The sequence below is a fragment of the Danio rerio genome, chromosome 11 (genome assembly GCF_049306965.1).
Source record: "Danio rerio strain Tuebingen ecotype United States chromosome 11, GRCz12tu, whole genome shotgun sequence".
Taxonomy (NCBI): domain Eukaryota; kingdom Metazoa; phylum Chordata; class Actinopteri; order Cypriniformes; family Danionidae; genus Danio; species Danio rerio.
Window position 1 is genome coordinate 31,630,792 of NC_133186.1, and position 22,388 is coordinate 31,653,179.

General features: G+C 38.3%; 2 protein-coding genes across 11 annotated transcripts in view; one reads left to right on the forward strand and one right to left on the reverse strand.

Moving 5' to 3' along the window:
- arhgef10la (Rho guanine nucleotide exchange factor (GEF) 10-like a) overlaps nucleotides 1-12,195 on the reverse strand; it is a 222,932-nt gene extending 210,737 nt beyond the window's left edge. For 6 of the 10 annotated variants that reach the window (XM_009306103.5, XM_009306101.5, XM_073916827.1 and 3 more), the window contains exons 1-2: nucleotides 11,925-12,195; nucleotides 450-701 (exon numbers count right to left, since the gene is read on the reverse strand). In XM_009306103.5, the coding sequence (XP_009304378.2) occupies nucleotides 450-696 (247 nt within the window). In that variant the 5' untranslated portion in view covers nucleotides 697-701; nucleotides 11,925-12,195. Of the gene's footprint in view, nucleotides 1-449; nucleotides 702-11,658; nucleotides 11,872-11,924 lie in introns of all 10 variants that reach the window. The other 4 variants (XM_073916824.1, XM_009306102.5, XM_073916829.1 and 1 more) reach the window with 2 other exon arrangements.
- A 3,350-nt stretch (nucleotides 12,196-15,545) lies between these two features.
- Nucleotides 15,546-20,835, forward strand: LOC137496709 (uncharacterized). Its single transcript, XM_068224359.2, has 3 exons — nucleotides 15,546-15,651; nucleotides 15,739-15,788; nucleotides 15,861-20,835. The coding sequence occupies exons 1-3, from the start codon at nucleotides 15,623-15,625 to the stop codon at nucleotides 20,519-20,521; spliced, it is 4,740 nt and encodes a 1,579-aa protein (XP_068080460.1). The 5' UTR covers nucleotides 15,546-15,622; the 3' UTR covers nucleotides 20,522-20,835.
- Nucleotides 20,836-22,388: the final 1,553 nt, after the last annotated feature.

A 22,388-nucleotide genomic window follows, 5' to 3' on the forward strand; every position in this document is an offset into this window, starting at 1 on the left:
AAATTAGGAGTAGGGAAAATGAGTTTTTTTTTTTTTTTTTTTTTTTTTTTTTTTTTTTTTTTTTTTTTTTTTTTTGCATTAACTACTTGAGTGGCTATGCAGAAGTTTTCTTAACCTATAGAATTGTAATGTAAATGTTAAAAGGTTGAGCCCTTTAGCTACACTGGAAAAATTCAACAAATGATTCCTTGGATTTTTTTTTTTTTTTTTTTTTTTTTAATATATGTATAAATAAACGTAAAGTGGTTGTAAACAATTTAATTGTTGAATTTAAACAAATTTAAGTTGAACATTATTCTATTTCATTTTGTTTTAAATTAAGTGTCTCCCAGTGTCTCTTTAATAACTTAAAACTCTACTTGGTTGTTTCCAAGCAAGTTGATGTAACGACTTCAGATTTATTAGTGGTGATTTTAGCAATAAGTTTCAGAAAACTTAAACTAACTTACTTTCACTGTGAGTATTGGTACACCCAGCAGGGGAACTTGTACTGGCGTCTTGGAATAGATCTGATTGTTTTTTCTGCGTTGCTTCTAGTGCACTTGAAAGTATCTGGAGTTCACTGTATTTGCTTGTATTGTCTCCAGATGGAGTCCTGCTCTCTTCTTTGCTAATCTCATCTTTACATCTGAATCCCTTCCTCTGCTCGTTGTCCTCCACATCCTCCGCCAGCTGCTGAGATGAAACTGTGGACATAGGTTCTGTAAGACAGGTGAAGAAACAGTACTCAAACGTGATTTCAATTTAGGAGGCAGCAGCATCCCTATTAACAAACATGTAATTTTTTATTTGAACGTAATAGACCTCTAAAGTGTATTTATTTGTCAGATTTAATTTAAAGTTGCTTTCAAATGGCCAAACTACATTACAAACCAGAGCTAATGCACAGCTTATGAAAAGTGTAAACAAATAAATTAAAAAAAAAAGTGGATTGCAAAGTGGTACCTTGTTATAGAACAATTTCCAAGGTCATAAAAAAGGTAAAATATTCTGTAGTACTTGGGTATTGCTTTTGGTAGATATTCTGCATTGATCAGTTTAGATGACTGCTTTGGCAAGTTAGGATGTATTTATTAATTATTCTTATTAATGGTTATAGCAGATACAGCAGTTCTACTTTAACCCACTGGAACCATAAGCTAGGCAAATACAGAAGATAAGGATTAAACTGGGTTGTAATGGTGATTTTATTCTATGTCTTTCAGTTCTAAACCCATTGTACATTAAAGTAGACGTGATTAACTAAACATCCAACACCATTTATTGTATGTATATATATATATATATATATATATATATATATATATATATATATATATATATATATATATATATATATAAATATATATATATATATATATATATATATATATATATATATATATATATATATATATATATAGTGCTATATATTTTTTTCTTTAATATTTATGAAATATAGGCAAACATAAAATTAAATGTGAATAAAATCAATTAAAATGTTGCTTCTGTGTTTGTAACAAAGTGCTGCCATGCCTCTTTTTGCCCTGGTGGATATTTCTGAAATGACAACGACAGAGCTTTACTGCTGTTTGGTTGGATGACAAAAGTCCAATATCATGGACATCTGGCTTTAAATTTTGTGAAATGCCCCAGAAGAAGTAAAAAAAAAAAAAAAAAATTACAGTTAGAGTTTCGTTGCAAAACGAAATATATCCATTTTGAGAAATGCTGGTTATTTGACATTATTATTTAAGACATCAACAGTCAAGTTCATTCACAATGTTTACACATTAAACTATTACTTGAGCTCAGTGTATGATCAGAGCGGGTGGAGCCGCTGTGTCACAGTTCTTGCATCTGTTGCACAGAGTCTGCGACACAATCGCCTCATCCCGTCATATTTAATGAATTATTTCACTGTAATAATAATAATAATCATCATCATCATCAGGGCCAGACCAGCCACTGTGGCTATAGTTGCATTTCCAGTCACAATTTCACGCAATAACAAGGGAGCGCATGCGTTTTTAAACAGTCGTGCGCATCTCAACAGCTTTTGCCGCAAGTGATCATCCATTCCTCTCATTCGGTATTCACAGAAATTATTTAAAGAATAAACTTACAAAAGACACTTAGAAATGTAGCCTTGCAGACAGGTATCTTGTGATGTGGAGGAGCACAGGAAAAAGGCAGTATTTCAGTGTAACCCCTGGCCTTCTTCTTGACATCAGCGGAGACTGACAGACGCAGGGATATTTCTTGGTCCAGTTTTGTAGCGTTTTTAAACATTTTTGTGAAGTTGAAGGCTCCATCTTCATCTAATAGTTTGTCGGCATGACACAGACCAACATTACTCGCATTATTGAGCAAACTCGAAGCACTTCACCTGCGGTGACTCTCTTCCCAGAGGATACTGAGCTTGCGCCGAATCCTGAGCGTTCTATAACTGTTATATTGCACTTTGTAAAAAAAAAACTTGTCAGGCGGATTTCGCATTTTGTGAAAAAATACATTTGTAGTAGGCCTAAAATGTACATTCTTAAATGTTATTAATGGCAGCAATTCACACATAGATCAAAGTGCATCTGAACAGTGATTTCCAATAATAAAATCCAAATGTCAAAAAATGGCGTTTATCGCATTTTGCAACCAAACTCTTCAGTTGTGCTCAGCTGTGTTTGTTGTAAATAAGGGTGTATTTATTCTTTTGCACAATGCTGTAAATAAATTAGAATCTCAAAAAGCAAATGCAGTAAAAATGTGAAACATACATATTCAGTGTCTTGTACTCACGATACCTCACTGAATGCAGTGATGTCTAACTTTACAAATGGCTGTGCATATATCTAGTGCTGTCTTGAGCATTTTCAGGAAGTCTGTCTTTTTATGCTTTGGAAAAAATGTAGAGAGTAAACTGTCATAGTAAAACCATGACAAAGCCATTTGACTATCTTGTTCATAAGCAATGGTGTCAGGACTTTTCATCTTGATGACACTGACACTTTCATTGACATAAATACTTGCTTTTAAGGAATCAGCTATCCATTTTGAACAAGTGACACACTTTTGCAGGTTATTAGCTAGGTTTTGCCTTTTGTACTAATTGTTTTGAGAAATGCGTGCAAATGTAAATAGTGTTGTGAGAAATGCACCAAAGCCACTGAGAAAAATTGTAATTGACTGTCTTCTGTCAATAAATTGCAGACTTGCTATTCCAAAAAGTTGTTAGCTGTCCTTTTGTGGAGCTGGGTGAAATATGCTACATGTGTACCTGGCGTAATAGAAGAATGATAGTGCTTGGAGCAGATATATAGTCAGTTGATCATATCAGCTGATGGCACTATGCCTATGCCTGACTGAATCATTGCTGCACTCAGTTACATTTTGCTTGAGCAGTGATTGCTTAAATGTGTATAAGAAATGGACATTTTTGAGATATGCATGCACAAATAATAAAAATTTCTGTAGTATTATCCACACAAGTACGCTGAAGTTGATGTCTATATGGAATTATTTCTATATTAATGCAATAATTGCAATAATTTCTATATCAAAAGCCTATAAATATAGACAACATAATGATTAAAAATTTAATTATTAAAGGTTGCTTTGGAATTTGGTGATGCTGCATTTTTGAGGTTCTCTAAATATGATGTATTCATATTTTCCTACAAAAAAGTTTTATTTGATGAGCTGCACCATTAATTAAAGACAATATACTCCCTCATTCCACATCAACTTTGGCATTTTGATGAGCTCACAAGTGCTTCCTTTGCTGGCACATTCCATGCAGTGACTTGTCTGCTGATATGACCTAATTTAGTCTTATTTGCAGACATACAATGCAGACTTTCAATCATCATTTAATTGTCTGCAATGGAAGATTTTAAGCCTAAAGGACTATAACAAATTTGCTTAGCATTTTTCACCGTCTGTAATGTGTAAAGGACAACACATAATTATGTGGTATTGCTTTAACATGAAAATATTTGTGTTTTGAGTTGTTGAGTGTTTTGAATCTTTTGAATTTTTTTGTGATGGTACATTATTTTTTGTATGGACAAATTATAATGCCAATCGAATGTAAACTGTATAGTTATTATGCAGTTGTATATTTTTATCCTGTAATGCTATGGACAATTCCAAATTTACAATAAAACTGTTGCAAATAACACAATTCCTATATTTACTTTTGATGAAATTAACCAAATATTCATTGACAACAAAGAAAACCAATGGTGATAAAAACAGTTTCTAAATGACAATGTATTTTCATTACAAAATGTAAAGAAATGTTATCAGACTTTTATCAAATAAAACAAATATTAACATTGTACTCAAAGCCAAACCAAATCCAGAGAAACTGACATTTTTCAAGTGATCCCTTATTTTTTATTTTTTTTTTTTCTGTAGCTGTATATATATGTGGCTCACTGTAATATCCAGTTATCAATAATTAAATGTCTTTTGTATGGTGGACATCACTGAGTCCACATTGAGTCAACATCTGAGTGTCTTCAAAACAAAAAGTCAATTTGCCTATATGTTTAGCCTTACTCAGGGACAGGGTGCCCAAATAAAGTCAGTCATGTTTCTCACAAACCCTATATCTATTCTGATAAGGCCGTTGTGTCCAAGGTCTTCTGTCCCCCAAGCACAGTTTCTCCAGTCGTCCCACTTCATGTTACACCACACACAATGGCACACTTGTGATCAGACCTTGGAATAAATTCACAAAGAATTGTTTCTGCATTCATCACAGCGGAATGCCTGGCTGTTTGTTAGATCCCAAGTCAAAAGGCCAGTGGTAGGCTATATGTGATGGAAGAAATGGTGGGACCGAGCACTGATGGAGAGAAAGGACTGTCTGTCTCCAATATTTCTATTACGAATGATGATTTGATATCATCTAACGAGAGTACATTGCAATGATGCTAATTGGCTAATAGCAGCAGACAAATGTTATTAACTTTCAAGAGCTATAGGCTAACCATATGAATGTCACTTTTAGAAATGTGTATATGTCAAACATTAATAGTTTATTTTAAATGGCCAAAATGAAATTTGTCAACAGACATGTAGCCTAAAGGTCACAGAATAACGTGCCAAACCCTATTAAACATTTCCTGGTACAGCATCGTTTTTAATTATGAAAAAAGATATAATTTTCTTATATAAAAAAAATCATATGAAAGTCACTTAAACTGCAGTGTTAAATCTTATATATCAAAAGGTGTTATTGTTGGAGCAGAGATAAAACAATATTTACTGTTTGATCTCAAGTTCAGGATTTTCATAAAATGTTTGTCTGAATGAGCACACACAGATTAAAAAATACTTTGTATATACCCAAGCTGTATTCATAATCGTTCCCTATACCCTCATTCCCTATTCCCTACTTTAATCCACTAATATAGTCTGAGGTGTAAATGAAAAAAAGTTAAAGAATTTGAGCACTGACTGAGAGACTGAAGGATGCTGTTTTGTTGGAGCTCTGCTGGTTCATAAATCCCCTCCGAAGGATTAATATTCAACTTCTTGATCAGACCCTGTAATAGTTATACTTAGCAAGCTGTAGCTAATGAAACTATGTCACTTTCTTGTGTATACAAACGTATTTGTAAAAAAAAAAAAAAAAACACTGACAGAGCTCTGCTGTGGATGCCATCTTGTGGCAAGATGCGAGATTTTATTCAGCACTTGAGTGCATCTGTTGTAAATTCGTTATACGTCGGTGTGGGATTTGCGTCAGTAGCCTATTATGTGGCTGCTCTCTCAAATAGTACATCATTTAAGGGTATAAGGAGTCGATTTTATATACAACCCAGCCTCTTTGTGAACAGTTTCTGTAAAGCATTATTAAGGGTTAGACCTAGCCTATTTTCACTTTCTTGTCAAGGGTGAAGCCTTTTGGGGGATTGTTTATCCAAAACTTAAAATCCTGCCACCTCATTCTCTTGTTCCAAACCTGGAAGATATATTAAAGAATGTTCGTAAAAAATAATTATTGACTTCCATAGTAGGCCTTAACAAAATAAACAAATTCATAACATTATTGAAGAAATTTGCACGCTATTATTGAAGGTTGTTCCCATATCCCATTACATGTAAAACTACAGCTCTTGCCCTCAAAAGAATGTTTTAGGCAACCTCAAGTAAAGATATATGTGTATCAAATGTCCATCCTGCTGACTGCCATTAAAATTTAAAAAATTGGGTTTAATGTTTTGGGCTTTGAATTGAGTTTTTACATGTGATTTGTGTGTTAAAATTGAATGTATTTGTGTTGACTGTTTTTTTTTTTACATATATGTGTAATGTGAACGCTGATATGGTTGTGTGGTAACATTTCCACTTGTGGACAATAAATAAAGTAAATTAAAGTAAAAGTTTACAATAACTAGAGTGTGTTAATAATGGGAGAATTAAATATTTCTGTGTGAACTATCCATTTAATATGGTGCATTTTTAGATATGCTCCCTTGCCTTTAGTGAATCTCAATCTATGCTTTTACAAAGTTCTAAATTAAATTACTTTCTAATATAATTTCCAGCTCCATTTAGAGTGTAAATCTTCAAAGTAATAGATGGAAACATGCATTTAAAACAAGGATTTAATGTAATCCTCTTGAAAAGAAAATTCTTATCAGAACACCAACTTTACTTTAAATGTTGCTCAGGTTTGCAAACTAAATTTAAATATGACTTGCATGACCATGTTGATGTTTGCATCTACAATAAGTGACAGAAAAAATTAAACCAAAGTAATTTGATTAATCAGTGACAATTAATCAGTGTCAGTGATCATTTCTTTTCTCTTTAATCCTTAAAAGCTAAATTATATGCTAGACTTTCTGCTATAAACACAACCCAAGGCATCTATTAAAAACACAATTTACTGCCCCCTGGTGGATAAATCACACTCTTTAGGAAGAATGAATAATTTTTATTAACAATTCATATCACAATGCATATGTATATGTCTTTTGATTTTGATTTCCATAACATTTTATTTATTGATATTCACATTTAAAGAGCAATATGTTCATACCAAGTCATTCTCTACATTATCACCTAATAAATAATAAAAAGAAGAAAAAGAATAAATTATTTAATCATTATTTTTTCAGCTTAATCGCTTTATTAATCTGGGGTCACCACAGCGAAATGAACCGCCAACTTGTCCAGCATATATTTCAAGCAGCGGATGCACTTCCAGCTGCAACCCAGCACTGGGAAACACCCACACACACACTCATTCACACACATACATACACAATGATAAAATTTAGCTCACCCAATTCACTTGTACTGCATGTTTTTGGACTGTGGGGGAAACCGAAGCATCCGGAGAAAAACCATACGAACACAGGGAGAACATGCAAACTCCACACAGAAATGCCAACTGACCCAGCCGAGGCTCAAACCAGCGACCTTCTTGCTGTGAGGCAACAGCGATACCCACTGCGCCACCACACCTCCCAATAATAAACAATGTAATAATAAACACCCAATAATAATAATAATAAATTATTTTTTATTTATCTTTTTTTTTTCTTGCAGACAGCATTCCGTTTTTTATCACAATCCACTACTGTACAACTGTAAATATGGAGACGGCGTTGTATCAACACAAGGAGTAAACTTCCTTTCCCACTTCTTATCAGTGTCCCAAGTGTCCGTCTCATGAAATAACTGACAGAGATATGGTGTGTGTGTGATTCATACAGAATAATGACATCACCCTTGCCTAAAGGGTGGGATGTGTATTCAACATGGTTGAATGCACTGCAAAATCTTAAAGAGATAATTCACACAAAAATGTAACTTTCCTTACCATTTACTCAATGATTTTTTAAATTCTGTTGAATACAGAACAAAGTATACTGAATAATGTTGTTGCTGAGGGTAGAAAGCTATTGACATCCATAGGAATAATGAAATAAATGTTATGTTTCTGCTGTGTTTAACTGAAAAAAACTAAGTTTTTGGAGGAGTAAATGATGACAAAAGCTTCATTTTGAGTGAACATTTTCTTTAAAATGCACCAAAGATTATGGCTACTGTATGTATGTTTTGCCAGTGTTTCTTTACCCTGCACAATCTATTCACCTTCAGCTCACAGACAAAGGAAGCCAAATGAATTTGCATTAACTGCAGTGTGTTCTGATTTAACCTTCTGTTTGAACAGTGGGATGACTGTACACACACCTCTGTGTCCTCTATTGTCACAAACACACATGCTCAAAATTGTGCTTCCTCAGCAAAGGCTGATTCTGCAGACCTCAGACATGCAACGATGTATTATTCATCCTTGAGGTTGTCTGTAGCACACCCTTAAATGAATGCATTGCAAAACAGAGGGAGAAATATAATTTGCTTGATTTAAATGCTGTTGTCATTCATTCATGCATTTTCTTTTCGGCTTGGTCCCTTAATTATTCAGGGGTCGCCACAGCGGAATGAACCGCCAACTTATCCACCATATGTTTCACGCAGCGGATGCTCTTCCAGCCTTAATCCAACACTGGGAAATATCCACACACAATCCTTCACACACATACACTACGGCCATATTAGTATATTCAGTTCACCTATAGCACATCTCTTTGGTCTGTGGGGGAAACCGTAGCACCCAAAGGGAAGCCCATGAGTTCATCAGACGCTGGATTCGAACCGGGTTCATGATCGTGTCAAAACAAGTTGCCATGCGCTTTACGAGCTACGCCACTCACGCTACTGTTTTAGTTATGTTGTCTCTGTCAATCAAATGGTGATGGGCGGGAATCACTCAATTAGCTTTTTCCTACAAGGTGCGCTATTTGCATTTAGCCTAAATAGACACTGCAAAATCGGCAGTCCCCATCCCCCATCCCCCACCCAGAATTGTCATTGCTGCAGTTTAAAGTTGATTCAGTTTATTTCAAGAGTACCTATGATGAAAATTATCTTCCATAAGCTGTAATCTAGTCTGTCCACAGTCGTATTGGGGTGATATAAAGACAATAAGTCTCTTTATTTATTTGCTGACATTAAAACAGGATCCAAATCCTCTCAATTTTGAGGCCCCCCACAACGTGACAGAAGTGCGGTTTCCCTGGCCACAGATTTGATTGACAGCCATGTATAAACATGTCTCCATATATAAAGTAGTAACGCGAATAATCATATCAACAAGGCAGGACATACACAAAGCAACTGGGATAAAAAGCTCTGTTCAGCTCTCAGTAATCATAAATCATCATCAGATGTGATTAAGAATGAGTTTTACAAATTTAAAATGTTTTTAAACCAGCGATTTTACCATCTTTACTTAATTTCATTGGGAAAGATCTTACTGTAGAATTTCTTAAATACATTACAAGAAATATGCTTCCTTCATGTTTGTCACTGTGCTGTTTATCTGACTAGGCCAGGGTGAAGACTCAGGTACACTCTGACAGGCATATGGGAACGTTGGGCAGGGAGAACTAGCATTAAAGGCACAGGCAGCAAAAAAAGCTACTTTGTGTTCAAAGCAGAAAATCCCAATGTTCAAAAAAGTATGATAAATAATCTAATGAGTGTTTTGAGCTGAAACTTTACAGACACATTCTGGACACATAAAAGACGTATCTTAAATCTGGTAAAAGGGGTAAAATAGCCGCCCTTTAAATCACATTGTTAATGATGCAAATTAGCACAATTAAAATACATTGCACCGAGATGTGTGATGAGCTGTTAGTTGACAATAAATCAAATGATCCTAACAAAGCCAGCATTTGCTTTAATAAAATGAAACCTGCAAAGTATAAACACACCAAATCCAGAGTCACCATGTGTAAATGACTGAAGCATAGAATTCCATTGGCCATCTGATAATAGTGATGCCAAAACACAGTATAACCATAAAATGCACAACAAAGAGAGTCATGTAACAGGTCATTGTTGACTTAAAATGTTCATTCGCATTATCAAAGCTTGAAAGCATGATGTGGTTAGGCCAGCACAGGTTCAAAAGATCTGTTCAATTCTGCCTTTTCACGCCTATTAAAACAATCACATAAAAAGTACAAGCTCCCCTTTCACCTTCTGAACATATAGCGTTTCATTTCTCTCATTCACTCACTGTATAATGTGTTTTCAAAAAGGGCAAAGGGCTTCGTACAACACTTTTCACTTTCTCACTACGCCTCAGGGTGTCAGACAGAAACCTTCAATTTCTATAACAAGCAGATGGAGCTCTCTCCACCCAATATCTAGTGTCACATCCGCTGCGGTTATACATATTGAATGCCTCTGTCATCCCACAAGGCCCAAAAGTCCCTTTAGATGGGAAAGACCACTGACAGGGTGCGTTTGTACTGCAGCTCTCTCTCGGACATGAATGGACTGCTAATGACGCCAAAACTCCCAGTCCATTTTAAGCAATCTAACTCTGGAAATCCAATGGAAAGTCGGTGAAAGTTGAGTGGCAGCTAGACGCAGATTAGAAGTTCCAGGCTTTCAAAGCCACCAAAGACCACACAAATGGGAATTAGTCACAAAAAATAGCTGTAGTTTCACTGTAAATCAGAAATGTGCTTGCAAGTAGGTCAACCTCAAAGTTATCTATAAGTATTTATAGCTGTTCACATCAAAGATGCAAATTTAACTAGAATAGAAACAGAGTTTGAAACAAAATCGCCACCTTCTGGCAAACTGGCGGATGAAAATTTACAAGGAAAAAAATTTGGTTGTAATAGGAAAAGTCGCTTCCGCTTCCCCTTCCCGATCATCTTTGACAGCATAAACACACCTTCAATAGACAGCAATAGCAATTCAAAATTTACCTTACGGTACATTAATAGAAGAAGCTGTAATAATAATATTGTGGCTCAAAAAGGAATATGGATATATGATATTATTATAGTCTGTATAGTGAGTGTGTGTGTATATCGTAATGCCTTTTGTTCATTTCTTAATTTCATTAATTAATTCAATAATCTTCATTCATTTTAGACATGGCATACACTGTATGCTGTACAACAAAAGTATGTGGAAAATGACTGAAAAGTTATCTTTACATATGAAAAGTGTTTGTAAACTAAATATTATTGTTTTTTGATTTTATTGAATTATAATTTTTAGGAATAAATTGCGATATTTCAAGAGTAATTAATTAAATGATTTAAAGCACATAATTTCATTTACCAGAAACAAAAATATAGCATTACACTGAATTCATACATTTTTTGTGTGTGCCACCCCAAGATTTGGTAAGGCCTCTTCTGGCCACCCCTGGGGGCACCACAGCTTTTGGGAGCACAGCCGCTCAAGACAATTTCTGGGAAGTAAAAATACCACTGTGATGACAGACTTTGGCTAAGGGATTTTAAAATGACCAAAACATCATATCAGATGTTTTACAATGTGCTCAATCCCATCACACCTATCTTTTTATCTACATTTCCCAAATTTATCCACATCTTGGAGTTTTCATTAAGCATTTTTAAAGCAATATTCCACAATGCTCATAAAAATGAGTGTATGGAAGTATAACGTCTGTCAGAAATGTTGATGGTTTGGTCTATGTTACACGGAAGGTTTATTCTAAAAATGGAATTCGGTTTACAGTACAAAACCCTGTCAAACATGTAACCCTTAAATTCTTTTTGTCAAGAGAAAGTGAATATTTTGCAATTGGATATTAATTACTGGACTATCCCTTTAGCCATCTGTGAGTCGGTGAGTATATTTGGGTTTAGGGAGTTTTGTAAGATCCCTCTGTTCCCCAGTGAGCCTTTGGAATTAGGGAGAGTTCACAGCCTCCTCTTCTGTCTTCTCTCCTCCTACCCCCCACTCAAGAGAAAAGACCCCTTTTCATGGAGCCCTTGCATGCTTTGTTGAATGAACGGGGAGTGTTAGTATCTGAGGAAAAAAAAAAAGTGAAATTGATAGACCAATAAAACAACAGGACTCACCTTTTTGTCCTCAGTAGTACTTTCACAGGAAAGCCTCAGTACCTCCCAAGAGGGACTTTAATCCCAACAGCCTCCCATGCACTTCCTGCTATGAAATCAGCAGCCTCTTTGAACACATCCTCATCCCTCGCTTAGCCACTGCTGCCGGACTGAGGCCCCTGAGAGGGCGGCAAATAGCCTGTGCTGTTTACTTTCCCACAGGCAGCAAGTTCCCTACTCCATGCACCGACAGCTCCACTCCTCCTTGCTCTCGTAGGCTGAATGTGCCTCTGTCACTCCTTTCTTTTCCCTCGCTCTTTTCCTCCCCTGCTGAACAAGTATAAAGACTGTTAAGCTCCACCAATGGCTGAGCTGCTGCCAGACTTTTCAGCCAATTAAAGTCCAGTTAGATGACCAGGGGGCAGGGTTTCTAGGGCTAAAGGGGAAAACAGTGTAGGACAAGTCCGTTGAAGGAGAGAGGGAGGGAGAAAGACAGAAAGAGAGACAAGGGATTACGGCATCCTCAAGCTGGCCAAAAGTGGAATAAATAGTATTAGCTAAGTGGGTGACCATTCAGTGTTGTGCAAACTCAGCAGAAAACAATGGCTTTGGAGATTCATTTTCCTTTCTGTTTTTTTTTTTTTTTTTTTTTTTTGATGCAATACATTCAAAAAAATAATAAATATTTGATTTAAAAAAACAATAGAATCATAATATAGATCATGAAATCAGCTTTCTTAAATGAGACAATGAAATTATTCATTCATTCATTTTTTGTTTTACACCTATTTTTTATGTAAAATTTTTAATGTTATTTTTAAAATTTATCTGCATCTTGGAGTTTTTATTACGCATTTTATTGCAATATTCCACAATGCTTACAAAAATAAGAGTATGGAAAATATGAAAGACAGAAATATGAGGGCATGCATTTAAATATATATATATATATATATATATATATATATATATATATATATATATATATATATATATATATATATATATATATATATATATTTTTTTTTTTTTTTTTTTTTTTTTACTTTTTTGAAAAAATTTTTTGTCATAATTCTGTAAACATTTGAGAATTAAAGATAAAAATATATAAATAAATTTTAGGTATGGTGATGTTGGTAGCTGTTCCCATCAAAGATACTAATTAAACTGGAATAATGCACTGTTTAAGTAAAAACAAACAAAATCGCCACTTTCTGATAAACTGGTGGCAAACATTAAAAAGAAAAACCAAATTTACTATGTTATAAAAGCCACCATGGACCTTTATTCTTTTACCATAAATTATCACAAAAAACAAAGACAAAATGCAATGAACACAGTGGCTTTTGGAGACGCGAGACTACTTTTTGAAAGCACAGTTTTCAAGTTTTTGGAAACACTATTTTAAGACAATTCTGGGGGGTAAAAATACTGAACCACTGTTAGGACATATTTCCCAGAGATGGGTAGCGGCTCGAAGGCCATCCACTGCGTAAAAACTCGCTGGATAAGTTGAGGGTTCATTCCGCTGTGGCGACCCTGGATTAATAAAGGGACTAAGCCAACAAGAAAATGAATGAATGAATGTTATGACAGACATTGTCAAAGGGACTTGAGAATGACCAAAACATCACATCAGATGTTTTATAATGTGGTCAGTCCCATTACATCTATTTTTAATGTACAATTGTTTTAATGTAATTTTCAAAATAAATCTGCATTGGAGTTTTCATTGAGCATTTTTAACGCAGTATTAAAATAAGTGTACGGAAAATATGAAAGACAGAAATATGAGGGCATACAGAGACCGCTTTTAGGGAGCACAGTTTTCAAGTTTTTGGGAGCATTATTTTAAGACAATTCTGGGAGGAAAAGATACCGAACCGTTGTGATAACAGACATCAAATCAGATGTTTACAATGTGGTCGGTCCCATCACAACTATTTTTAATTGACAATTTTCTTTAAGCATTTCTTAATGCAATATTCCACAATACTTACAAAAATCTTTAAGACAGAATTATGAGGGTATGTATTTAAATAGATATTTTATTTAGAAAAACTGCCATTTTTGCCATGATTCTGTAAATGTTAGAGAATTAAAGATAAAGAGTTGAACTGAATTGTAGGTATGGTGATGTATTTCTAATTGAAATGGAATACTAAATAGGTCAGGGCTTTGTTTTTGTTCTCCTCCTTTCATCTTTCACTTGCAGCAAACTAACAGTTTGGAAATTGGAGATGGATTGCAATTTCAAAACAGAAGCAAATGGTTAGATTTTATTAAAAGATTACCAAAACAAAATCTATTTTTTAACTCACCATGTAACCGATAAGTTAGACTCTTAACAGGTAAAATAAATTAAAACATTTTGGAGATCATTTATTTTAACATCAGGCTTAAAACCTGAGGAAAACAATAGTATCTTACTGTTCAGGTGGTATATATCATATATTAATTATTGACAAATTATAGCAATTATTCATACAAATATGAGTTATTCATAAATCTCACGTGATATTCACATCTCATTTATTAATCAATTTTATTTAGGTTTTTAGTATTGTGTGTGATACTGAGTGTATTCAAGCCTAAAATAACCTCCGATTGCTATTTCAGCAGATTCTCAAAGATGACCAACTTTCAATATAAAACACTGGCAAGTTTGCATTCCTGCTGCTTTAAATGGATGTTTGATTTGCAAGTTGTATGGCAAAATACAAACTATGCATCTAATATTACTTTAAATACAGGCATATGTGTAGATACAAACACCTGTCTTACAAAAAAAAAAAGGTGTCTTTTGAGCACTTACAGTGTCTAAATGTCCTCTAGATCTGCTGTTTTCAGACAGTTATAGGCATGATCAAATGTATAGCTTGTTGAATTATCTATTATTTTGATAATTAATATTATTATTTAAGAAATCAGCTCATCGTTTTAATAATCATAACTTTTATTATCAAAATGATCTTTTTCATGCTACAGTTTAAAATTAGCCACGCGTTGGTTGCATTAATTATACAAACACTATATACAAATGTCCATGTATTTTTTTCTTCCACTTAACATAATCAAACACCTACACACCTCTCAATTGTCAGCAGCAGCTTGATTTCTTTTTTAGAATACTAGGGATATTAAAAATAACCATATAATCCAAGCATTAGAAAAAGTTCATTTGTATACACATGCACAATACATATAATGGCATTACTATCACATTATTTAGCTAACAACACCATTCACATTGTAGCTATCTACTTAATTATTGGCAATTTAGCAAGATAGCGAAAACAGCATGATCAAAAGTAGTAGCAACACTCCATGTATTGTGAAAACTAACAAAAAGTATAGTGTGTGAAAGTGGAATGTGAAAAATCACCAAATATTTTATTTTATTATTTGTAGACAATAGATTGTAGAAGATAAATCACAACTTTGCACACTTTTGCTAACACTTATTTTCCCAACTAGTTTAAAACGATTTGATCCCAAGGAAATGATTAGCGTGCTGTCTTTTTTTTCTCAGTTCTCATAATCACAGACACCTGAACCTAATAATGGTCCATTAGTTGCCATGACAATGAATTGTCAGGTAGCTGCAGGCACTATAAAAAAGACCGGTTTACTCTCACTAGTATGTGTTGGGGAACAGCAACATTTTATTTTGAGCTGGTTTCATCACTGAGGAAGAAGATTTTTGTGTTGGGTTTGTAATGGGGGATCCTGCCATCCGACTTTTAAGGTACAAACATAAATTTATTATTTATTTTATTTTTTTTAAATGACTATTGTTCTTTCAAACTCTAAAGGAAATTGTTTTGTTTTACAGGCTCTCTTTAGCGCTTCTCAGTCTCTGTCTACATGGCCAGATCAAAACTGGTAAGTTTTATCCAATCATGGTTTAAGTTTTTCCCTGTGACTAGGATTGACTTATTTTTAATTCTTTTGTAGTTTATGGCAGTGAACCTTATCCTGGGTCTTATAATGTTGGATTTCCCATGATGGATGGGCTTAGACCATGGAATCTGTATGACCAAGGAGGTTTCACTGGGCCTCTAATACCCAACAATATGACCTACACTTCAGTTAAAGGTGTATATGACAGTGCAAGCTATAATCCTCAAACTGGCTCTTCAGGTTTTGGCGTGGTGCCCAATTTAAATAAGCCTGATTCTGTGTCCAATACTAGAGGTCAACCCCAAGGCACTCCTGTATCTTCAGTCAATAGTGAAAGTCTTGTTTCTAGTTCTGTGTCCACTGAGGTCGATACAACAGGAAGCAATGAGTCTCTACCCACTTCAGCGTCACTGCAGACTAGTAGTGAGTCACAACCTGACATGCAGCAACCAACTGAGGCCAGCTCACCACTGGTTGACCAGTCCGATATTCAACCAGTCCAAGCCAGCTCTGCATCTGTTGCCCAGCCTATTAGCCTGTCAGCACCAACAAGCCACCAATCTGTTCAAGCCATTTACCAGTCTTTGGCCCAGCAGCCAAACCAAGCCAGCAATGTGCCCTTAAGACTGCAAAATGTCAATCAGCCAATCCTAACCAGCTCTCAATCTGACCCTCAATCTATTGGTCTACAGTCAGCACAAGCCTGGTACCCGTTTGTGTCCCAGCCCATTGGTATGCAATTTGAACCAGCTCGTCATCCTGTGCTCCAACCTGGTGCTTGGCAGTTCCCACAAGCCACATACCAGTCTGTGCCCCAAGTCAGTAGTATACAATCCGCACAATCTTGGTACCAGTCTTTGTCCCAGCCCAGTGGTCTGCAGTCGGCAAATAAAAAATACCAATCCAGTGTATCTCAGTCGGTCCAACCCAGCTACCAGTGTGCATGCCAGCCCATTGGCTTGCAGTCCGCACAAGCCAGCTACCAGTGTGCATGCCAGCCCAGTAGGCTGACGTCTACACAAGCCCAGTTTCTGTCCCAGTCTGCTACCTTGGTTTCAGCACAAGTTATGGTGATGTCCCAATCCAATGAGCCGCAGTCAACCCAAGCCAACTACCAGTGTGCATGCCAGCCTGTTGTCCCGTCAATGTCCAAGACCACTGGACAGTCATCAGCACCACTTGGCTACCAGTGTGCATGCCAACCCAGTAGCCCATCTTTGTCCCAGCCTGTTGGACCACAGTCGGCACAAGCCAGCTACCAGTGTGCATGCCAGCCCAGTGACCCATCTGTCTTCCAGCCCAATGCCCAGCAGTCATCACAAACCAACTACCAGTGTGCGTGCCAGCCCAGTAGCTCCTTTGTGGCCCAGCCTGGTATTTTGCAGTCAGCACAAGCCCTCAACCAGTCTCCATCCCAGCCCATTACCTTGGTTTCAGCACAAGTTCCTTTCACATCTGTGTCCCAAACTTATGGACCACAGTCAGCACAATCTGGGTACCAATGTTCGTGCCAGCTTAGTGGCCAGCCATCAGGACCAGCCAGTTACCAGTGTGCATGTCAACCCAGTACTCTGCAGTCAGCAAAAGCCTTCTACCAGTCTCTGACCCAGTCTAGTATCTTTGTTTCAGCGCAAGTTCGCTATCCAACTATGTCTCCATCTAAAGGACCTCAGTTTGCACAAGCCAGCTACCAGTGTGCATGCCAGCCCAGTGGCCTGTCAGTGTCCCAGCCCAATGGTCAGCCATCAATCCCATCCAGCTACCAGTGTGCATGCCAGCCCAGTAGCCCGTCTCTGTCCCAGCCTATTGGACCACAGCAGGCACAAGCCAGCTACCAGTGTGCATGCCAGCCCAATGGACAGCAGTCATCACAAACCAACTACCAGTGTGCATGCCAGCCAAGTAGCTCATCTGTCTCCCAGCCTGGTATTTTGATGTCAGCACCAGCCCTCAACCAGTCTCCATCCCAGCCTATTACCTTGGTTTCTGCACAAGTTCCTTCCCCATCTATGTCCCAAACTAATGGACCGCAGTCTGCACAATCTGGATATCAGTGTTCATGCCAGCTTGGTAGCCAGTCATCAGGACCAGCCAGTTACCAGTGTGCATGTCAGCCCAGTAGTCTGCAGTCAGCAAAAGCCTTCTACCAGTCTCTGACCCAGTCTAGTATCTTGGTTTCAGCACAAGTTCGTTATCCAACTGTATCTCCATCCAAAGGACCGCAGTTTGCACAAGCCAGCTACCAGTGTGCATGCCAGCCCAGTGGCCCGTCAGTGTCCCAGCCCAGTGGTCAGCCATCAATCCCATCCAGCTACCAGTGTGCATGCCAGCCCAGTGGCCCGTCTTTGTCCCAGCCTATTGGACCACAGTCTGCACAAGCCAGCTACCAGTGTGCATGCCAGCCCAGTGACCCATCTGTCTCCCAGCCCACTGGCCAGCAGTCAGCACAAACCAACTACCAGTGTGTGTGCCAGCCCAGTAGCTCATCTGTGTCTCAGCCTGGTATTCTACAGCCGGCACAAGCCCTCAATCAGTCTCCATCCCAGCCTATTACCCTGGTTTCGGCACAAGTTCCTTCCCCATCTATGTTTCAACTTAGTGGACCGCAGTCAGCACAATCTGGATATCAGTGTTCATGCCAGCTTGGTAGCCAGTCATCAGGACCAGCCAGTTACCAGTGTGCATGTCAGCCCAGTAGTCTGCAGTCAGCAAAAGCCTTCTACCAGTCCCTGACCCAGTCTAGTATCTTGGTTTCAGCGCAAGTTCGTTATCCAACTATGTCTCCATCCAAAGGACCGCAGTTTGCACAAGCCAGCTACCAGTGTGCATGCCAGCCCAGTGGCCCGTCAGTGTCCCAGCCCAATGGTCAGCCATCAATCCCATCCAGCTACCAGTGTGCATGCCAGCCCAGTAGCCCGTCTCTGTCCCAGCCTATTGGACAACAGCCGGCACAAGCCAGCTACCAGTGTGCATGCCAGCCCAATGGCCAGATGTCATCACAAACCAACTACCAGTGTGCATGCCAGCCCAGTAGCTCATCTGTGTCCCAGCCTGGTATTCTACAGTCTGCACAAGCCCTCAACCAGTCTCCATCCCAGCCTATTACCTTGGTTTCAGCACAAGTTCCTTCCCCATCTGTGTCCCAACCCAGTAGTCCCCAGTCTCAGACTAGTACCCTGGTTTCTGCACAGGTTAGATACCCATCTGTGTCCCAGTCCAGTGGGTCACCACAAGGCAGCTACCAGTGTTCATGCCAGCCTAGTGGCCCTTCTGTGTCTGATCCTAGTAGTCAGACATCACAAGCCAGCTACCAGTGTGCATGCCAGCCAAGTGACACATCTGTATCCCAGCCCAGTGCAACCCAGTCAGTACCAACTGATTCCCCGCCTGAGCCCAGTAGTTTGCCCTCCCAAACCAGTGGCCAGCCTGAGCCTCAGCCCAGTAGTGTGCCAACATCCCAAACCAGCGACCAGCCTGTGTCCCAGCCCAGTGCCATGCAATCTGTACAAGCTAGCTTTCAGTATGTGCCACAGCCCAGTAGTCAGTCTGTCCCACAACCCAGTGGTTTGCAGTCGGTCCCAGTCCGCTATCAGGCTGTGCCCTTACCCACTGGTCTGCAGTCAGGACAAGCCAGCTACCAGTCTTTTCCCCAACCCAGTGGTCCACAGTCAGGAAAACCTAGCTACCAATCTGCATCCACAGCTAGTGGTTTACTTGCAGCACTGGCTCGTTATCAGTCAATCCCCCAGTCCAGTAGTCTGCAGTCATCACAATCCAACTACCAGTCTGTCCCACAACCAAGTGGTCCACAGTCAGCGCAAGCCTGGTACCAGTCTGTGCCCTCACCAAGTGGTCTGCAGTCATTACAAGCAACCTACCAGTCTGTCTCCCAACCCAGTGGTCCACAGTCAGGACGAGTCAGCTACCAGTCCTCATCTAGTGGTTTACTTGCAGCATTAGGTCGTTACCCGTCAGCCCCCCAATCTAGTAGTCTGCAGTCATCACAATCCAGCTACCAAACTGTCCAACAACCCAGTGGTCCACAGTCATCACAAGCCTGGTACCAGTCTTTGCCCGTACCTGGTGGTCTGCAGTCATCAGCTAGCTTCCAGTCTGTGACCCAACCCAGTGGCCAAATGTCAGGGCAACCCAGCTACCAGTCGGTGTCCACAGCTAGTGGCTTACTTGCAGCACTAGCTCGTTACCCATCAGTCCCCCAGTCTACTAATCTGCAGTCCCCACAAGCCAGCTACCAGTCTATCACCCAACCCAGTGGTCCACAGTCAGCACAAGCATGGTACCAGACTGTGCCCTCACCCAGTGGTCCACAGTTGGCACAAGTTAGCTATTTGTCTGTTCCCAGACCCAGTGGACTGCAGTCAGCTCAAACCTGGTACCAGTCTTTGCCCTCACCCAGTGGTTCACAGTCAGCACAAGTCAGCTATCAGTCTGTTCCCCAATCCAGTGGTCTGCAGTCAACACCAACCTGGTTCCAGTCTATGTCCCAGCCTAATACTGCACAGCTGACACCTGCTACATACCAGTATGACTCGCGCATCAGTGACCAGCAGTCAGCACAAGGTCAATCAGAAGCCTCAACCTATGAGTCTGTTTTCCAGCCTGGCTTTCTGGATCCATTGCAACTTCAGTTCCAGACTACTCCGAAGCGTGTTCCTTACAGCATGTCAAGGTTGTTGCAGCAGGTGAAGTCATAACTGCATTGCTTGATTTGTTCTGTTTTAAAATAAAATTTCACTAAAAAATACATGTTGCTTTTGTGGGGTTTTTTTTTCCCTCTTTTCGTTTAAAGTGCTCTTGGTCTCCATGCCAGAGTCTATGGTGTGTATTAGTCAAGTTTTAGTTTAAATGGAATAAGACCCATTTTACAAACCGAGGTTTTGGCATTCCCAGAATTTTTTTTATTTATTTTTTTCCTCAAATACACTGCATTTATTAAACCTTTTTGAAAATATTTTCTTAATGTTCAGAGAAGGCAAATTTGAATTGTGGTGGGACATGTCTGTTTCAAGAATGCTCTGCTTCAAAAGTTGGTTGTAAATTAAATGTAATGTGCTGGTTTTGTCCATCTATTTGTGGTCTAAAGCAGGTTGGTTGGTTTACCAGTAGGTGCAACAACTTAATTGCCAGTGGTAAACCAAAAGCTCCTCTTTCTGTTGCTATTCAGTGGTCAGTTACTGTATTTGTTAGTTTACAACTCTAGAATGCATTTGTTCCTAATGGTTAGAGCTAAACTTGTAAGCCAGAGGTTGTATGTTTGATTCCCAGACTTGGTGGAAGTGATTTATCTCTAACAAAGTGCTGTCTAACTTGCCCTTAAGTAAAGCACCTAACCTCCATTTTGCTCACTGCATACCACAGCTAAAAGCAGACCAATAGGTAACACTTAAAGTTTAAAATTTTTTATTATTAATTGGTGTGTGCTGTATCACTTTCATAGGTTGTGGGTGACTCTTTCCAGGCTATCTTTCGCGAAGGCTTGGGATGTCTGTATGAATGGCTTGTAAATCCAATTGGGTAAAGTGTGCAATCATTTCAATTGTTGCAGTATTATTGAAACCATTTAACTTTTTTACTGCTGGCATGTTTCTTAGAAATAATGTGACAGTGTGGTTTGTCTCTACCTAGCAAATTGTGTGACAGGTCCATACTAACATGTCTCTGCAGTAACACCTATAAACATGTTCAGAAAACATGACTTGCAAAGAAACTGGAATTAAAAGATCTGTTCCAACTCTCTATGATCATCAGCACATCTAGAAATAGTTTTATAAGTTTAACAGAAAGAAAAGACAGTAAAATGTCTATGCTATGTATATTCACCACAGCTGTGTAAATAGTGCAACATCGTCTAAGTACAACTAGAGAATGGGAATGTCATTACAGCACATTGCATTCTGAGAAAATGCAAACTCCACACAGAAACGAACCCTAGGCTCTTCGCCAGAAAGTCCAGTCTGTGCCCCCACTCCCCTCCCTTTTATTTCCTTTAAAGTACAAATGAAATCAAAACTAACCTTATTTTGTTAGCCCGCATTGATAGTTTTGTGGTGAACAATTAATATGTGAATTGCATTAGGAATTGTTTGTCCTTGTCATCTAAAATTAAAATCTGAAAATGCACTTCCTGTTTGTTTCCAGTTAGATTCTCAGATTATGTCTGTCTGTCAGGTATTGGGTGGGCTAACATTCTTAACTACACCCCTCCAACTTTCAGTGTTGACAACAGTGTTGTCAGATTGGGTGGTTTTGAATTTGTGTGGGTAAAAAATGGCATTGGTGGGTTGGCAAAATTTGAACAGTTTTGAAATGTAAATTTGATATGCAACTTATTTAACGAAACATAATTGTGTGCTCCTACTTCATTCAGTTAGTGACCAGTTCATAGCGCAAACCATGTGATCACCCACAAGAGAAGGAAAGTTGTATCAAAATCTGACTCCTTCGAGTGCACACGCATCACACAGCACCTGCAGTAAACTCACAGCAGTTTATTATAACACTTTTATAAATAATTTTTTTTCGCAATTGAAAACAATAACAAACATAGAAGCATTATCTGCT